This window comes from Taeniopygia guttata, chromosome 2, assembly GCF_048771995.1.
Source record: "Taeniopygia guttata chromosome 2, bTaeGut7.mat, whole genome shotgun sequence".
NCBI lineage: Eukaryota > Metazoa > Chordata > Aves > Passeriformes > Estrildidae > Taeniopygia > Taeniopygia guttata.
In genome coordinates, this window is record NC_133026.1 from 40,825,001 (window position 1) to 40,845,370 (window position 20,370).

At 38.3% G+C, this 20,370-nt stretch overlaps 1 protein-coding gene across 13 annotated transcripts in view; it reads left to right on the forward strand.

Moving 5' to 3' along the window:
• The window catches only part of RBMS3 (RNA binding motif single stranded interacting protein 3), a 757,514-nt gene extending 747,300 nt beyond the window's left edge, over window positions 1–10,214 (forward strand). For 10 of the 13 annotated variants that reach the window (XM_072925744.1, XM_072925745.1, XM_072925748.1 and 7 more), the window contains 2 exons: window positions 109–236; window positions 4,078–10,214. In XM_072925744.1, coding sequence (XP_072781845.1) covers window positions 109–236; window positions 4,078–4,084 — 135 coding nt within the window. In that variant the 3' untranslated portion in view covers window positions 4,085–10,214. Of the gene's footprint in view, window positions 1–108; window positions 241–4,077 lie in introns of those variants that run through there. The other 3 variants (XM_072925743.1, XM_072925750.1, XM_002197746.6) reach the window with 1 other exon arrangement.
• The last annotated feature ends 10,156 nt before the right edge of the window (window positions 10,215–20,370 follow it).

Genomic DNA, 20,370 nt, shown 5'->3' on the forward strand with positions numbered 1-20,370 from the left:
CAAACTCTTGATCTCTAGAGAAATGCGTGAACGGTGAGCTGGTGCTGAGCACTTGTACATAATTCACTGCCATTGGTAAATTTTTCATGTTCTCATTTGATTCCCTAGGGTGTTGTTGCTGATACTTCTCCACAGACAGTAGCATCTTCATCACAGGAAGCCAGTGGTCAACAGCAACAGATGACAGTGGAAACATCCAGTGAACATGCGCCTGCATATTCTTACCAACAGTCTAAGTAAGTAGGCATAGGCTTTGGAGTCAAGGTTTGCTTCTTGATTATAGCATGACAAATTTGACTTCTTCTTTCAGAAATATGAATTCTGAATAGCTTCGTTAAGTTCTGATGAATTCTGGATATATAGCACTGTAATTAGCAAAAGGTTTTGGCTGACGGCCTCAATTTGGCAAAATGTCCTTCAGCTCCTGCCCACAGTGATATGCTCTCTAACTGTCTGCTGCTTTTCTGGACTCAGAACGATCTGAACAACTGCCTTAACAATCATCATGCTGGGCTAAAGCAGCATCTGGCATCAGAGGTTAAAAAGGGCTTAAAATTTGCAGTGGTGAAAATATTGGCACAGCACACATTGGCACATGTAAAGGTTTCTTTCTGAAAGTGTAGTTAATGAAGCAGTATAAATTACCCCGAGTTGGTATTTGTGATTGTGCAAAACTGCCATGCAGATACAGAATAGGCAGAACCTGGAAATGGAAGAAGAGGGATACAAAGAAGGTGGGTAGAAGGGCTGTTCAATCTGTCTCCATTCTTCTGCTCCCTTTGTTTGCTTCCCATGGAATACCTTGTAAGGTTCAAAATTTATAAACTGACAGCTGTATTTAGAACTTCTAAAGAGTCCCTTAATCTTCAGAATAATCTCTTCAAACACAACGTCTCTTTGCTGCAATAAAAATCTTCACAAAGGGAAGGTTACATATTGACAGGATACTCACTGGGACTGATAAATATTGGACAGATTCTAGGAAGGAGCACAAATGCAGTCTTTCATTAATACATGTATATTGAACACCAGCATCACATTGAAAATAGAATTATACATGTTTTATCTTTGGGAAGGAAGGAGAGAAATAGCCAGACAAGAAATATGATAGATATGTCAGTCAATGCATCATGACTCTGTACTTACAGAGGCATCAGATATGAGCTGGTATAGAAAAGATTAGAATTATAACAATTTGTCAATTGCTTTACTTCATTTTTGACCTCTGGAAGTGAAAGATGCATTTGTTTGTCTACCATATGAGTATCAAATGGCTTCAGATTTATGTGGTTTTGACCACCTTAAGACAGAAGACTGTTTTCTGTCATGCTTATGTGTGTCTGTATGTACCTATTGCAAAAACAATCAATCACAAGCTATGCAATTGGAGACACAGACTATGTATGCTTATCCTTTCTAGCTGCCAATCTCTTTAGCACCTATAAATAAATGATTGCAAAATGCTTACAGAATATAAAAGGCAAAGAGAAATATGTGTACCATCCTTGACTTGTTTTAATGAGTGTGTTCTGTAGCATTTGGATCTGATGATTTCTGTGTCTCAGTTTCCTTTCTCTTACATCTCAAAGAAAAAGGATTTAGGTCTAGAAGACCTCATAAGGACTTAGGTCTAGAAGCCCTCATAAGGTAGCAGTGAGCTGCAGATTCTGGCATTTTTCCAGCAAAGGAGAAAACAACATTGCGATTCTTTATTGAAATGGATGCTGTGTTTCTTGCTCATGCGGTGAATTCCCTGAAAATGAGATCCCTCATCTTTCTTTGTCAGCTACAGCCTTTCTGAAGCGATGAATATACTTGTAATGGCACTGGCATTTATATTCAGAGGACTTTCTTTCTTTTTTAATCAGACAGGCAGATCCACCACAGATTTTTTTATTATGCTTATTTCAGTATTTTTTTTTTTAATCTGAAATTGGCCCTCTATTTATATCTGCCAGTTGCCGGCAAAAATGCAGTGTGGGAAGCTCTAGAAACAAACCAAAATATACACAATCTCTGTCTTTAAAAAATAACTTCTGACAAAATATTCCAGTAACTGTTAATATAAAACCAAGTGAATTTGTTTTATAATTAAAATATAATTTTGTTACTCTGCTTTTCAAAGGGCACATTTATTAATAACAGGCTTCATGCCAGTTAAAAAACAGTGATTGTCAGCGTGAGATATAAGAAAGTAATTACCATGACGGGACAATGATTTTGTCAGATATAGGCAAAGGAACAGGCAGACTATGTAAAATTATTTCATGGGAGCTGGTCAGTCAGGAGAAAAGTTATAATGGTATATTTCCTTACATTTATTTTCTTTGCAACAATCATGAAATTGCAGGCAACAAAGGAGAGAACATGTATTAAGAATGAACTGGGTGGTATAAGGACTCTGTACTCTCTATGTAAGTAAAATTAAACCATGAAACTTGGAAGTTAAGTTCCACTTTCTAATCAGCATGTATATTCTTTTATTTAATATGCTGAATTCTGTACTTGAGGACCCCACCCACAGAGTTCAGAAATGGTAACTTCATGGCAAAAACCTGGCTACATATTGTGTAAATAAAAAAAGCCCTTGATTCTGAGCAGAGGAATATACTTTATGAGGAAATCACCTTAATTATTTTAGACCCCACTCCCCTTTTCCCTTGTAAATATTTAATTTTGTACATAAAAGCATGAACACTATGAGGCGGAGATCAATGGATATCCTTGCCCCCAAAAAGTGTACTCTCTTACCTCCAAGCAAAACTCTGCTCCACAACATACTCTGATTTTAAATGTGGAAAGAATTATGTTTTTCTGGAGCCTTTTGTAGGCAGACTCAATGCCAGGTTAGATTAGAGGGTGTGTGCTGTGACCTGGTGGTGATATTGGTCTTTTGCACATATGGCAGCAACTCATCCCATAGGGGCAGTAAAATCTCAGGAGGTGAGCTTCCAACTTGAGTAGTCCTACCAGAAAGTATGCATAGAAAACCAGAAGAAAATAGTTAATTGTTGCATTTCACATAAATCTGTTCTTAACTTCCAAAATATTAATTTTCAGGTGTCATGCAATGAAAGAACCCTTTGGCAAACTTAATATATTAAATTGTAATTCTGTGCTTACACCACAGATGAAAAGTTCTGTGGCACATGTTAGATCATCAACATTGTTCACAATTTAACTCCTAATTTTAAAATTTATTTTAAACTAGTCAAGGCAAATGCATTAATGTTTGCAAAAGAAAAGATGCTGGATTTTTGTGTGTTGAATTTTGGTCAGGAAAGGATTTTTTCCATGTAAGATTTAAAGACTGTGAGAAAAGCAAAAGCTGATCCTTACAGATAGCCCTAGACACAGAATAGAATTTTTATGTAGGTTCTGGGTCTCTCTTAAAGATCTCATACAGTCATAAGCTAGATGTGACGTATCTTTAAGTGACACGAAGCATCAAAAACACAAAATGAGAGGTATCTTCTGTAGGAAAAAAGTTGCTAATTTTCCTTATTCTCTATGCTAAATTTAGAAAGATATGACGCTATATGATAAAAAAATATATTTTTCTAATTAATATTGCCTTGAAGGTTTCTGCTAAGTTAGCCTTAACTGGATCATTAAGCGGACTGCTCACAGTGTAATTGTTATTGCCATCAGAAAATGTGTTCTTTCTAGAAAATTAGTTGTATCCTTTTTTTGTAATTTTATCTTTCATTTTTTTATTAATATGCAAAATCGGCACTTATTGTTATAAAAATATTCACTCTCTTATTGAATTACCTGTGAAAGATTTACACAGTGTTAAACCATGTATTCATCCCATTTCAGTGTAGTTCGACTGCCTATTAATGCCTAGCATTCAAAGTGTAAATTCATCTGCTTAGGATGTGTTAATGTCCCCAAAGTAGGAGCTCCCTATTTTTGCCTGACTATTTTCAGCTTAGTGGTGGTATCATATTTAAACAGCTGCAAAGTTAGTTTAGCTTGGATAACTTTTAAAGAGAATTGGGTGGAAAAAAGGAGAGGAGGCTGTTTCAAAGTTGTTTTGACTTAATGACCACTTTAACTCAATTGTTTTTACAGACAATAAACAGGACTGAAGAATGTCGGTCTGAAATCTTTGCCTTGAATGGAGAAACTTCACTGAACAAGAAGTTGGCTTCCAGTTTGCACAGGCGTCAAATGAATGCTTTTTTTTTTTCTACCTTTCCCAACGAAAACAAAACAGTGTTTTTATGTGCTGTGCAAATGGTTCCGTCATGTAGTCTGACAATTTTATTTTTGCTATTTTTTTTTTTTCAACTAAAGGAAAAACCCAGAGGAAAAATGCTGGGTTGACATTTCATCTGGACGAACATTTGAATTCAGAATTTACCTGGAGGTGTAGCTAGATTTTTTTTTTTCAACAGAAAAACTGATGATGTCAAGAGGGAGCAAGTTGTGATGAAAACCAATTGTCTTCCTCAAAAATTAAGCTACTCTTTTTCTCTCATTTTCTTTTTCTTCTTGTTTTAATCTAGAGTATTTTTTTTGGTTTTTTTTGTTTTTGGGTTTTTTTTAAAGAAATGTTTAGGTAAGGTTTATCTTGAATCTTAATTGCCTTAATTTTAAGGACGTCAAAGGCTCTCAAGGCAAGCTGTCAACGTCTTGTTAGAAAACCCGAGAATGAATTGAAACTGCTCACACCGGTGCTGGTGCAGAAGTTTAATAGACTGAGTTTTTGGGGTGAACAAAAAATAAACTGTACAGTTTAAAAGAAAATGATTTTCTTCTTTTGAAGAAAAGCTGATGATAAAGGAACTGTGGCAACTGAAAGGATTGGAAAAATGCTGGGACTTTTATGAACTTTGTCTTAAGTGTTGACAGAAAAAAAAATCTAGAAGGCTAAAGCATTTTACAGTAAAGTTATTGAATTGAGAAAAGAACTTGCTGCATTATAGAGAATGCAGGGGTTTTTTCTTGCAGAATGCAGATTTTTTTATTTACAAAGCGTGATCGCTAGCAAAAGCATTAGTGCTTTTTATCTGCAGTCTTTTTTATGAGCTTTAAGAAGTTTTTAGTCTGCTTTGCTTGTCACATTGCAAAAACCTAGCTTAAGAGCATTAAAAAAACTTAAGTAGATAGGAGCTTATGGTCAAAAAAAGTGCAAAAAAAGCAATAGATAGAAGAAATTGTTGACAATTTCTGTAGTCTTTCCTAGTTGTGAACAAATGCAGCCTATGGATGGCCTATTTTATACCAAAGATGAAGTGACACCCTAACGCAGTCCAGAAGATAGAGGGTTTTTTTTTTCTTTTTTTTATCTTTATTTGACCTACATGGCCGGACCAGTTCTTACTTTCTTGTTTGTTTAAACTATCTTCCACTGGTGTTTTACATACTGCATATGTTTATAGTGGAAATTTCAGAATAGTTGGTATCAGAAGCTGTCCAGGTTTTTGATGATGTGCTTTGGAGAACATTCCAAAGCAAGGGGGATTGGGTTACCAACTAATCTGTCCAGGCAGGCTTTAATTTTGGGGAGTTTTTCTCTTTAATTACCTGATCTTTGGTATTTCTACTGATACAACAGTCTTCCTTCTGAATTCTAACATACCAATTCATTTCTTCACCTCAGTCTTTGTCATCGTCCAGCATGCATAGCCACCTTAATTGTGCATTTATTTCTCAGTCTTGCATTTGGGTTGCCAGGTAGATATAAGAGAAAGTAAACTTGATATTTGTTCTCATTTTAGCTTTCCCATACAAGCAGAAATTTTGAAAATTATGCCGTATTGTCATGCAGGCAGGAAGTTAAAAATTTTTCTTCTCTGCTATGATTTCTGTTGTCTTAATATGTTGGCTGACAATCACTAATTAGTATGATCAGGCAAAAAAAAAAAAAAATACCACTAAATTTAATCCACCAAAACTTGTTTTAGGAATGACAGTGATTTTCCATACAGAAATCTTGATTATGGCCCTTACTTCTTCCAAACAGACATATGAAAAAGGTGAGAAGGAAGTCAAAAGATGATTTTTTTCCTTAAGGAGGCAGAAGTGAAGCAGCATTTCCATATATACATACGTACACACATATCTATGTGTAAATATTAAACCAAACATTTTTATACTTTACTCCATCCAGAAGAGAGGGGAATGCTCATCACGTTTACTGTGGTGGATTAGAGACAGGGTATCCATTAAAAAAAAGGAAAATGAAAGCATATGTATTGGATCAATCTGATTCTGCTACCCCATCTTAAAAAGAGGTCTGTGTTTCCCTAACCTGACTTTTTTGGGGAAAAGAACACAATTATTTTTTTAAATCGATAAAACAAGATCGTATTTTTTAACATAATGGGAGGGGGGAGGGGGTTTCTCAAGTAAATGCTGCTAGGTATGCAACATAGAAAAGAGAGAAATGGGAGTTCACATGGTTCTTCACCAGAGGAAGAGGGCCTGATTTTCAGAAGTGATAAAACTTCTGCTTTCTCCAAAGTAGTTGTTGGTATTCAACACTTCTGAAAACCAGATTATGCCAAAGTTAAAGAACAACATCATCCACAGCATGTTTTCAAGTCAGAAGAAAACCCCAAACCTCTCTTTCTGTTTTTTGTGCTGTCTCATTACTCGTTGCATTTTGAGAGGGGCACTTGAATTTTGTCCTTGGATAAAGGTTCCCTCTTTCTTTAGAGGGCATATGAGGGAAAAAAATCAATCTAGCCTTATTTTCTTCCTTTCTACGCATACTCTATTTCTGTGTCTCTCTGACTTATTTGTACAAATGGAGATAACCCCGGGCACAAGTCAGTTAAATATGAAATAAAGACATTTGTTTCTGTGTTAGTTCTAATGTGACACACAAAAAGTCTCATTTACTACCAACAATGAGGCTACAAGGTAGCTACCATGTGGCTGATGAATATGCTGAGGTACCTTCTTGTTTCTATTCAGAACTCTGCTGCTTTATTTATACATTCAGAAACATTTTTCTTATTTTTTTCAGCAAAGTTAAACAATCTCAGTGTTTTTTATTAAGCCAGGCAGGCAACATGATATCACAGTGCCTGTCACTTTAAAGAAGTGTTTCAAGTGCATTCTGTATTAGAATTGTTCCCTTTCTTTTTCATGCTATAATGTTCAATAGTGTTTGAAATGAAAAGAAACAAAGCAAAGAAGTAGAGGAAGAAGAAGAGGAAAGAAAATGGACCCCTTAAATACAATTCATCATCTTACTGATTCCAAAAAAAACAGTGAACTGGTACTTGAAATCTATGAATTGTAAACACTGTGAGCCTTGATTATAAACAGTCATAGATCATAAGGTAAGAAAAAAGCTTATTTGGAACTTTAAAAATGCTCAGAAAGTCGTAACTCATTTCTAAATGTTAAAAATTATATAATAGTGAACAGTGAAATATCAGCACACTTGCTGTATGGATGTTGTCATTTGGTGGCCTCTGAAATCTTAAACTGGTTTTCTTTGTGTTTGTTCTGGCTAATATGTTTTTTTGAAGGCTTTTAGTTATGCTCTGTTTAGTTTCTGGTTTCCATTTTTTTTTTTTTTTGAAGACCTGAATTTGTAAAGTCAACATCTTTGTCTGTCTTGCCAAATTAGCTTTAAATATCAGGAGAGTTCCTGAAACACTGCAGAAGCAACTCTAGATGTCTAAGGCAATGGTGCCTGGCCCAGAGGTCTAGAAGTAATATCAAATCCATAAACTGTACTGCGTACCTACTTTCCATCACACCTGAATTCTTGTAAATAATCAAATCTGGATGTTCAGGTTTGGTAATTTTTTTTTTTTTATCTTAAAAGATAAATACAAAAGGGGTGTCAGAAAACTATGAATTATGGCTAGAAAATTCTGAGTACCTGGGCTTGTCACTTAACACTAAGGAAAAAAAAAGATACAGTGGAACTGAAGAGAGTATTATATTTGCAGGTGCTGACCCAAGTGTAGATCAGGGCACTGAAAAAATCTCACTGTTCCCGCTGAGATTGCAGAGGGACTCTTCTTCCTATCTGGCTCTACTGCTGGTTTTGTAAGCACTTTTCACCTGTGACAGTCAGGCCTCAAGTTGTGAATGTCCTCTTATTGCCTTCTGGTGAAACAGACTCTTGAAATGTCCTTAGCCTGTGCTTACTTGTGTAGTTCTGTTTACCAAGAGACTGCCTTGGTTGTGTTGGTCAAGAAATCCACTGTAATACAGAATGAGGCATACCTGAGAGCAATTGCATCACATTGTATCATCTTCTGCTATGGATGCATGCCCAAACTTGGAAGATAAAGGCTGGTCATTAGAGAAGTGAGGGCTTAAACTTTCAATGGGCAATTGGACTGTAGCATTCGAATGGATTTTTACTAGAGTAAAAATCAAATGAAGGGTATTATTTATGTATGTATGTGTACCAAAACTCAGCAAATTTGAGGAAGCCTGCATTGTAATAAAGTTTATTTTTAATATGTCATAGTATTTGGATCTATATTATGTTGTTTATGGTACTGAAGATTGAGACTGATCCTAAGTGTTTAAAAAATTGCCATGCTTCATGGTTTTAAGCTTGATGGTGCTCCTCATGCCACTTCATTTTAATGCTGAGGTTGGACATGAGCAAAACAGGTTTAGGTAGACTCATCTAACTCCACCTATAGCAAGAGTCATGCTAAAGAGTGATAATGTGCTTACAGTAATGAATCAATCCATTTTTAGTGATGAGACCTAATGTGGTAGTTGAAGATAGTAATGTTTGATACATGCGTGGTCAAGATTTCCTTTCAAAACTTTATTCAACATGAAATTGGCCTGGATATAAAAGAAGTTCCCTAGAGTAAGGGAATTTCCTGGTCTTTCTCGGTAGCCCACATGAACCAAGTAAACAGTCACGGTGTGATGGAAATGCAAAACAGGAAACAATGAAACTGCTGACACTTGGTGCATTAGTCTTTTCAGTTTAATGACAATTGACACTAGTAACGAGGATTCCTTTTATTTCCAATATGCACACACAGAGTCATGCACGCACACTTTCTCAGAAGGAGGGCTGAGTGAGCAGCAGATTTCTCCTCCCCTTCAGTTGAGCAGATTTCTAGAATCTCAGCAAACAGCAAAGATGCAGAGTAAGGAGAGTTATCTTCCTCTCAAAAAGAGCACCAACTTTTTCTATCTTGCTCCTGTCATCCAAATAGGCTAGAGCTCTGTATGTACCCCAGAGATTTATTCACCTTTGTGCCTCAAAGCAGGCAGAAGAGATCTTTTCTTCTCCCCTTTATTAACATGCTCTTTGTTAAAATTGAACAGAAAATTATGAGAGTAAAGCTGCAAAATAAATGAATCCCAGCACTGGTTCAGGTTTCCATGATAAGAAAAAAATCTTGTGTTTATTGAAGTTGTTGAGTTCAACTGTTAATTCCCCAACAGTGACAGCTGAGTTCTTTCACCCTAATAAAAATGTGTAATGAAGTGGAAAATGTCAGCCCTTGACAGGTTCACAAATCCATTTTTCCTTGTAGGTCCAAAGCCTGCAAGGTGTAAGCACCTTCCAAGATCTGGATCTGTTGTCCTTAAAAGAGTATCTGCCCAATGTTAATTTTCTGCCTTTAAGTGTCTTTCTCTTGGATAATAATTTTATGAATTTGGTGAAATTTACAGTCAGTTATATTTTTAAAAGCCCAAAAATACAGCCTAAAGAAGAGAACATGATGTTTATGTAATTGAAGTATTATTAAATATGATGTATTCCAGAGTGGAAAAAAATTCTACTATCTTTTTGAGGCAAAACAATTTTATGTAAAACCAGGAAGTGTACAGAATTCATTTAGGAATTTTTAAATGTTTTCCTTTTTAAAGGAGAATTAATAGATTCTATCTGTAAGAAAAATCAAAGCAGCTTTGAAAGCAGATGAACTTCCTATCAAGAAAACATGCATCACAAAAATGGGTCAGAGGTTCTTACAGCCCTTACAGACTTCACTGCAGCCAAAATGTAGAATACAGAACCTCTGAGATACATTAAATTATGAGTTTTATTTATATGGGCATCTGTGTGCTGATGTCTCAGAATGTCTCTGAAAGATCTGTACTGCTATGAATTTTTTTTATGTTTTCCATTTGTAACACAGTCCTAAATAGCTGCCATTTTCCCACTCCTGGGGCTTTCTGTAGATCAGTGGATGTTAGGTTTAAACTTCTGTTTTCTTTGATGAAGCTTTCAATAAAAAAATAAAGAAAGAAAAGAGCTGGGTGACTCTGTGTTCTTGTGGCACCTTTCTGGAGAGGCTTCCCAAGGCTGTGACTCTTATGGCTGAGCACAGAAGGAGCAGAAAGGCTTTGCAGCAAGGTCTGCCTCCTCTGCATCTTCACCAAATGGAAGGGAAGGAATCAGAGAGACAGGACAGTTCTGCTGCTCGGCCAGCAGCACAGCCATCCACTTGCTAGGAGGTGAAATACAGGAGGAAGTGTTCCTCACACCAAGACTGAATGTACACTGCTGGTGGGTATCTGCTGTCCAGGCTCTCAGCTGTGCACCTGCTGGAAGAACATTGCCTCTGCTTCTGAGGTTTATTTTAAAGAGTGACTTCAGGGCAGAAGTTGCCACATGGAAGACAGAAAATCTTTATTTGTGGAATAAGTACAGCCTAAGCAGTGGTAGAGTGAGCCATACTTCATCTTGAAAGGAAAGTGGAAAGTAAATTGCCTCCTCAGCCATATCTCACAGGGAACAAGGTATTTGCTGCATTCCCCATGGCTGCTTCACTCAGCAGCTCTCTTGTTGCCATGTGCATTTCTTCCTACTAGGCAGTTTCTGTGGCAAAGGTGAAGATGGGGTGGAAGGGTCCAGCTCTAGTCTCCTCCCCAGCCAAACAAAGTGGCTTTGTTTATAGGCTGGGAGTCACTGAGAACTCTTTTTTACCTACCAGGAGTGTGCCTCTCTCCTTCAGCCTTATACATGTTTCGTGCAATTGCCTGCACACTTTCTTTTCACTTTGTTTTGCCCATTCACATATCAATGAGCTTCTAATTCCCTTCAGCTTAATCAGAAAAGAATAAAGAAATCCTTAGAAGACAGAGGAATGAGATGACTAAGCAGGTGAGAGGGGTTTTTTCAAGTGCACCTGTGCTGAAATGTGCATTGCTTCTGGCCATTATGATGGTGAGAAAAGGAGGAAGGCAGAAGGCTAAAGCTGCAGCCTGCCTGGAACTCTGAGTGGTGGCTGAGGAGGCTGGGGAGATCAGCAGAAAGTGGGACACTGTGTTCCACTAACACAGATGGTGCAAAGGTGGTTTATCGCTGATGTTCTTGTGTCAGGTTCATCTTTGTCACTGCCAGAATTGCTCTATTTCCAAGATCATTCCACTTCAAGCTTCACTAAAATGAAATTGCTAACAACTGTGACATTAGTGGTTTTGGTTTTATTGTCTGTCAGTTGGCCCTCTGTGTGCATATGGAACCAGTCCAAGGGGGGTTTGCATCAGCTTCCACAGAATTTCAGGTAAGAAGGCTTTATCTTCTCATCCTCTTAGCCCCACTGTCAGTATCCAAAAAAAAAAAAAAAAGGTTAATTGGCAAATTATATCATTGTATCTGTCTTAGCCTTAGAGTTAAAATAACAAGGACAAATGAGGTTTTGTAATGTGTGAGGTGTGTTTGTTCCAGAAGGTGAAAGCCGTTTTTATCACTAGTCTGCATCTGGAATGGATGTCCATAACTTCCATGTGGAGAAAGCCGTGTCCTTTGATTGTCATTCCTTGAGATTTCAAGTAGAGGGGAAGAGAGAAAACAAATCAACAACTGCTATAGCATAAATTCAGGACAATTCCACAGTTAGCTCATTTATATAAATTTTAATATTTTGGATGACCAGAGATTGCCCATTAAGACTAAGGTCTCAGAGTGCCATTAATGATCAGCAAACACAGAAGCGAAAGGTCGGGAGCAGACAGGACTGCAGAAGTACTGAAAGTACCAAGCAAGCCATTATTCGAACCTAAGTGTCCACCTGGCTGTTGGCAAACTTGCTGTAGCCTTTGTCTGTGCCTCAGCTCCTTGCCCCATTCATGTCAATCTGATCTTCAGCAGAACACCGTGCACTGGGCAAAAGCCTCCATTTGGCTTAGGCGAGCATGAGCCACGGTGCTAATTAATGGCTGACAGAAGTGGTCCTGAGCCTGCAGGCAACAGGGGAGGATTTGCCATGCTGATAACAAGTCTGCCTGGAGGGAAACGTGCTGCCCAGCACATCCAGATAGGAGGCTGCAGCTGCCCACTGCTGCACACAAGGCAGGCGTGGGATATCTCCCAACTCCGCAGATGGAGGAGACAGCACATCCCTCCACTTAAGACAGGCAGGAGACAGCACATCCCTCCACTTAAACCCTCCCACAGCCTGTCAGTTTGGGGAAACACATGCACAGTCATCAAGGTTTGTTTACCAACGTTACAATGCTTCTGAAAAAAATCCACTTTGTGGCAAGGTCCTGTGAGCAAACCACTTCCTTCCTTTTCAAAATCGATGTGTATAGACCTCTGCCAATGGTGTGCTCACTTTTAGAAGATTCTTTGCACTGGTACCTCACTGAACTTACTTGAAGGAGCATAAATTATAGCTAAATAATCTACTAGATATGTGCACTGCTTTAAATGGAGGAGCTGAAAGTAGATGCAGTTAAAATGATGCAGCTATTTTTAAAAGTTGAATGGGCTTATGTTTATAGCATGACTAGCTGAGGCCCTAGGTTCTGCTACATGGAAATGCTGCTGAAAAATAGAACTGTGTGAGAAAAAGATAGGAACCATTATTCACACCTATTATTTGATTTATTTTACCATTTTTTATCAGTCAATACATTCTCTGTCTTTTGTAGAATTCAGCCATTGACAAGCAGCCAACTGAAAATTGTGTAAACTCCTTGAACATAATTCCTGTGGGATTGAGCTCCATGTTTTTCACTCTGAAATAATTTCCTCCTTATTAACAGTTGTGCTGCATCACACGGCAGCTGACTAGGATGGTCTCTTCCTCAGGTAGAGCAAGTTCTGCCTGGTGTTAATCTTGTATTAAATACTCTTCAGTGGAGTCCATGCTCCTCTGAGCTTTCTACACGTCATCTTGTTTTTTTCTAGTTAGTCTTGGTGATATGCAAAGTTGCACTGCCAGCTCTGAGTCTCTTTTCTGCCCCTTTTAGAGGAAGGGGCAGAAGCAGGGAAGTAGAGACATGTCCTCAGCTGATTCCAAGACACAGCAATCCTTAGCTGAAGAAAAGAACAAGCACTGCACAGCAAACTGAGTAAGCCATCAGGAGAAGTGGAGATCAGACTCAGTGTTCCCTTTCTCCATCTGTGCTGCAAGTTCCAGATTCTCCTCTTAGCAAGCACTCTGACAGCCTCACTTTCTTGCTCTAAAGGTGAGTCTTTGAGAGGCCCAGAAAGCTACCACAAAAAAAAAAAAAAAAAATCAGTTTTGCGATGTTTCACCCCTGTTTCTCAGTTGTCATCCTTCAATATTATGTCCCATGCATGCTTCCAAATGAGCAAGTAAATATTTATTGCAGTAGCACACAGTGGCCTCAGTCTCCACCCGGTGCCATGTAAACACAGGACAAAAGACATATTCTGCTAGGCTTATATGGGAGGGAGGAAAAAATGATCTGCATAATCTATTCAGTGATTCAGCTTTCTGCTAGACCCTCTGACAGACCCGAGTTCAGTGGGATTTGGTGTTTCTGGTTACTTTTCACAGCAATAGTTGGCTATAACACAGAGTTCAAGGACTGCTTTCCAAAATATGTTTCCCTTTTCACGTACTGTGAGGGCTTTGGGATATAAACAGCTGTTGGCAGATGCTGATTTTTGGAGAATATCCAATTCTCTTTTTTCTTCCACAAGAAAAAATGTTCAAAGAAACATCTACTACTGTTTAGAAAAATAATTACCCAGTAGTTTCAGTGCCACCAAAATCATCTTGAGGTGCATGATTCACCCCTGTGCAGACCTGTACGGGGAGGATGAAATATTTCCTCAATCCAAAAAGACGGCCAGACTGACCTTTACAAGGTACTAAAGCTTTGAGCGTGCTCTGAGTAGTGATGAGTGTTGTCTGTAGCAATGACTGAGACAGGATCCTCACAGCAGGGTTGTTTCTACCACACAAGGGAATTGGTTTGTCTTTGTAGAAGAGTACCTCACCTGAACATAACTTTAATGTCTGGTGCAGTGAGCTGGCCATAAAACTGGCTCTTCTTTTCTCTTTTGCACTGGAACAGGGCTTGTGTTACAAGTGTTTTCTGAAAATGACACTTTTTCCTTGCTTTCCCTTTGAAAATGACCCTTTCTATGCTCACAGCGTGCTGGGAACTGTGTCTGTACTTCTAGTGAGGATGATGCCTTGTCAAGGCTGACCTAGAACAGATGCTAGACAGAGTTAAAGAATAAATTAGATATTTATTAGAAGGCCTCAATGGATACACCTTGGGCAGTACAGGAGCCCAGCCAGGGCTACAGCCAAGATGAACCCAAAGTGGTCACAAAATGGATGACTTTTATAAGTTCCAGTCCATTTGCATATTGGAGTTAATTGTCCAATATAGCTTTATGTTTGGAAGTCCCATCCTTCTTGTTTTTCTCTCTTCAGTCCACCGCTGTTTATGCTTTTGGGCCTGACATTTGGATCATGGTCCCAAGCTAGAAAAGTAATTGTTTTGTCTACCTACTCTGTGAAGAGAGCTTACCATTCCTTAATATGGATGTGTGTAGCTCAGAACTACACACTAAAGCAGTACAGAATCTGCAAAATGTAAAAGCTAAAACCTAAATCATCAAGGACTCTGCCCCTGCAGAGAGGCATGAAAGGCCCCTGGACAAAGAAGGTTTTCTTTCACATCAAGGGCTTCCCTGGACTGCAGCAATAGTTCTTCCATTTGCCAGTCCTGCCTGTGTGAATTATGTTTATTACTGTAATATGTTTCAGCTCTTGCAGCCAGCTCCTCTTGACAGGAAATCCTGAGAACAAGTCCTTCGTGTCTCCTCTAGACTAAAAAAAAATGTGTCAGAAACTTCCTCCAGCTGTGGAGACCCAGGATCAGGGAGCTGCAACAGCAAAGACCTCTGCTCTTTGGCTAAATTATAGTTGGTTTTATTAGAACTTCCTGCTCCTCCCAATCCACTTCAAGTTCATGTATCTCTCCCTTTCCTATGACACATCCTGTCTGACATGCAAGCAGAGTAACTTTCTGAGGTGATTTCTATTACTTGCTTACACAGCACCAAACAGAAACCTTCAAAAAGTATAGCTTCAACAAGTTACAACCACACTGGATTCTCTGTTGGGAATTCTTCCGTTATTTTTTTCCCAAAGAATTCTTTATTAAACTTGGAAAGAATTCTCATTAAATAGTAGGGACTTGAGCATCAAAGCTCACTGTGGTAATGCGGATTGTTTACCTGAGAGAAGTAATTAGTCTGTTGTGTAGGAGTATTAACTGTTCTAGATAACTGGACAAAAATGTGCAGAACTAAACAAACTTCCCAAAGAGAAGAGGTAGGAAAGAATCTTCCCCAGGCTTGGCAGGCTAGTAAGTCCTTATCCTATTTTGCCTTTCTCTGGAGACTGCTAAAAACATTTAGATATGTGAGCTGCCCTGGTGAGTGAATTAAGAAATAATTCTGATTAATTCTGTGCACAGATTAAAGGGAAAGAACTGAAGCAACATGGATGGCTGAGGTGCACACAGGCTCTGAGGGAACGAGGAAACTTCAGTGTTAAATGGCAAGCCATCAGTATCTGGCCCAGAAAATTGTCTCCTCCTCACTGTGGTGCAAGCAAGCTTTCACTTTATTGGTAAAAAGGGATCAGAAACACAGGATGAAAAATTTTATAGCAGGATTACTTTTTCTGGTAGTGATATCTACAATCACTCAAAATAAATTATTTACCAAAAAGAAACCAAAAAAGGCCCCAGTCACTTTCCTTTTTTAGGTACTGTTGCCTGCCCCAGCGCACACACACAGAGACGTTTAACCAGCACGGCTACACCTGCCAACAGACCTTATCAGAAGTGCAGGGAGAGATGCTGAGTATTTCAGACTTGTTTCAAAAAGAGTTACAGAAGATTCACACTTGTGTGACAACTTTGTTTGCAGACTAAGGTGCTGACCAGAGTCAAGAAAGATGTCTGCTTTCCATCCTTTGCAAAGTTCTTGTTTCCTCTGCCCTTTCGTGAAGTGCCATTTAGGAAAGGCATTGTGCTGTGGATGTGAATGCATGTACATGTGTATGAACAGATCCAGGATAATTTTATGTGATAAATCTTCATGGTGCATTATACTCAGTCTTCCTTAACCCAAAACCCATACTCAGAACTCAAATGAAAAATCAAGCTACAGAGTTGACAACCTGTTTCTTTCTTCCTACAACAGTTTCAGTAGTAAAAACTACCTAGTAGCAAGGCACACGTGCAAATCATGCCTGTCCATTTGATCCACACCACTGCATGCCAGTGCCAGCTTGGGCTTTTTCCACCCTCACTTTTAGAGGCTGCCGATACCATTACGCGCAACAGACACAGCAGAGATGTAGTCTGTAGAGAATAAAAAGCATGGAAGTCCATAACTCTAGACAGGTAAAATTATCTCTGTGCGGAGGTCAGGGAAAGACCTAAGCAGGGCAATCTTTTCAACCATAATGAACAACAAAAAAACCCCCTCAGTCCTCTCCCATACCTACTTAAGAAGCCTTCAATCCTTCTTTTCTTGCAATAGAATTCATTACTGCTTCTGTCTGCACAATAGCTCCCTGCAGCACCATCTCCACTTCCCACCCAATGCAGATCTATTCAAAATATTTGGTGTTCCCGTAAGTATTGAGCACTCAAAATACAGAATGCCAGTAACAGCTGAGTGTGCGCTCGCGGAGCTTGGTCCAACACGGCACAATTCCATCATGGCAGCTGGCTGCTCTAGTAAAACTCTCGGGGGCCTCATGAAATTACTGACATGAAAGTAGCATTTGGAGCAAGAAACGGAACTCATTTTTCAATTGACATTAAAGAGGAAATCATTTTAGTGTCAGTTGATATTGCCCAGGCACATTTTCAATAATTAAGACTCAGAAAAAGCAGTGGAAATGCCTATGAGGTGTTCTAAGAATGAAGCCAGAAGTAGTGTGTGAGAGGTGCCAACTGAAGGAGTCCCTGCCCTGAACATGACATGAAATGGGAAACCTAATGGAATACAACCACAGAGAGAACAAGAGCAGCCCAGAAGAATCAAGCATGAAAGGAGACTAAATTGTGCTTTTCAGTACAGTATGAGAACACAGGAACGACAGAGGAGATTTCAGAACTGTGATGCACATGGTCATGTACCTTGTGACATTGAGGTAAGGTGGAAAAACCAGTCCTGTCTATGCCCTCTTTCCTCAGCTTTGAAGCACATGTGAACCCATTCCTTCCCTACATGTTGCCAATAAAACATCCGTGTCATTTGGTTTCCCATTTTTGTACTCTTTCATTATACTAGATTTCATTTCTACATCCAAATACAAACTTTGGAGGTTTTTACAAGAGTTAGGTCTTACTTTTTCCATATTATTTTTTTAATCAGAATCACTTCAGAGATACATTCCATTATGCAAAAAAATAGGTGATATTCCTACCATTTTATGACCTAAAACCACTGAAAGTGAGCTTGACCCACAGTATGAGAATACTTTCTTTTAATATGGAACCCTCAATTCCCTGATGGATTTTTCTGCTGTCTCTCTCCAATAGTTCTTGAGGCCCCATATGAAATTACTTTGGCTGCCCTTTGTTAGCCCTAGGCAGAGGTGGATATGTAAACAAGGCAGATAGCATCAAATCCCAGGGTGTATATTTTTGGCTGTTGATTATCTAAATAATTTACAGATTACCAGACAATATCAGCCCCTGCTTTCCACACCCCAAGTTTGTGTCACTACCTATGCAGAGAGTTTCTTGTTGAGTGAGGATGTGCGGCAGCACCCCAGAGAAAAGAGCACCTTGAGACCACAGAGGATAATGCCCATTTTGAACCTGCAAAAAAATCACTGGGGCTGAAAAGGGGGTCTCCTTTCTGCTCCCCAAAATTGTGCCCCCATCCCATTTACTGTCGGTTTCTTCAGTCAGACATCAGTTTGGATGTGTGTTTGTAAACAAATTATCTTCAAATGACTTTTTCAAGGTTTTATGAGGAAATGAATCAGCTCCCTCATTAAATTAAAATTCTTTTTTGTGTTCTGGTTTTCTTATATCGACTAAGAGCCCAGTCTGCCTCCCATCTCAGAGAAAAGACAACATTCCAAGAACTACAAAAGGAACATATCGTGTTCACAGTTTGGTTATATGTTTGTTTATCTCTTAAGTTTTGCTTTCCATAAATCTTAGCTATTTTCCTGCTGTAACTCTTTATAGCAGAACACATTGCTCTCTTACTTATTCTAGACAGATCCTGTATAAATTTATGGTTCTGCATCAATAATAAGAGTCATTAATCATAGTAACAAAGCACATCACAGGGTCTTCCAGGCATTCACCACTGAACTTGCTGAACTGTCCTACAAATGAAACCTTCCCCTTCTCAGTAATTATTTCTGATCTTACACAGAAACCAAGAATTTTGTTAGAAAAACTGGGAGAAAAAAAGATCATTTTCTCCCAATGGATCTGTTGAATGATGGTGGTGAGGAAGAATCTCAGCTACAAGAAGGCAGAAAGGGGGTTTAAAGTTCTTGGGAAATGTTTCATTTCTGTAGTAAATGGAAATTTGGGTTTTTTTTAACAACTCATCATCAAAATTTATGGACAAATATTTTGTAAAAAAAAATGTGTGAAAATGTTCCCAAAATAGATATTTCTTTAGTTTAGCTTCAATCTTCCAACAACCACATTAGCCAGTAAGTACAATTCTCTATATTCATTGTCTATTTACATATAGGAAAGAAAGAGCAGGAGAAAAGTAATCTAGCAGATTAGAGCAATGGACAGTAAATCCAATTCTATACCAAGTAAAGTCAATACAAATTATTCTGCTGAGTTCACTGAATACAAGAAGCAGCCTGTGATTCAGACATCATAATATAAGCAGCGAGAAACAAAAGAATGCAAGAGCAAAAAGCAAAAATTTCAGAAATAAGGCAATGGCTGAAACAGGAGTCATACATTTTAACTCTTCTTTTTTGAGTGAGTTTTAAGAACACATTTTGACAATGCTGAGTTTTGAAGGTCAAGGAATATATTTAATTTGGCAGCTATAAAGGTGGTTCAACCACAACTCAAGTTCTGAAATCTTATCCAAGATTTTTTTCCCTCTTTATCAAGAAAGGCTGCCAATGGATTAGGATGCTATCTCAGCAGGGATGGAATTTTTATTTAGTCATATCACCTCTCTTCCCCACTGCATTTCCATTCACTTTTTTGAGAGAGTTTGATGGCTGTCAGAGAGGTGAATGGAGCCTTAAGAGAGCCTGAGAACTAAGTGGAGAAGTGATATACAACCACTGAATCAGAAAAGGATAAAGGGAGCCTGGGGAAAGAAAATGAAGGAAGAAGTGTAGGGGGCTCATTTGCCTCAGCTGCAGAAACTAATTACAGCTGGTATATAGATATGTATTTGTGGTTGCTCAGCTATGTACTTAAAGTCTCTGCTTTCCAGAGTATTTTCTTTATGAGACACAGAACATTTGAAAAACTTTCCAGCCTTTTAAGAAACAATCCTAATAATTTTTTTTAATTCAGTGATTCATTTCAGGATCTTAATCTGACAAAACTAAAGCTGATATTTGCTAGCTACATTTTAATATTTAAAGCTACTTTATAAGAATATGAATATGATATCCTGTCACCATCTTACTAATGAACATTTCAACTATTTTTTGTTTCTCTACAAAATTGGTTTTGCTGCATGTATTTCTGCCATTGAAGCCTTAACAATGTTATGCCTATCCCTAGTCCTCAGTGTAATTGTGAGTACACAGTTAGATGTATAATATAACTCTGTATAAAAGAACATTCCCAAATGACCAAATTTTGCATAACCTAGTGAGGAATTAGACCCTACTCATATTGGGCAGGCTTCCTCAGGCCTTGATCTGATGTGAGTGCTCTCCTTGAAGAAAAATTATTTCTCTAAAAACATAACCATTCATTATTTTTCTTCAAAACAAACAAAAAAAAATTGAGAAAAGAAACCCAGATCCTTCATATAAAACATGACAGCATTCCTCTGCCTATATAGCAAACATCGCTCCAAGAAATCCTTAAAATAAATGATTGCTTTTGTTGTCTAGAAGTTATGGTATGTTATATGATCCCAAGAACTTCATCTACTGATAGAAATGGAGACAACTCATGCTAGGTGAAGTTGACAGAGCATCAGGA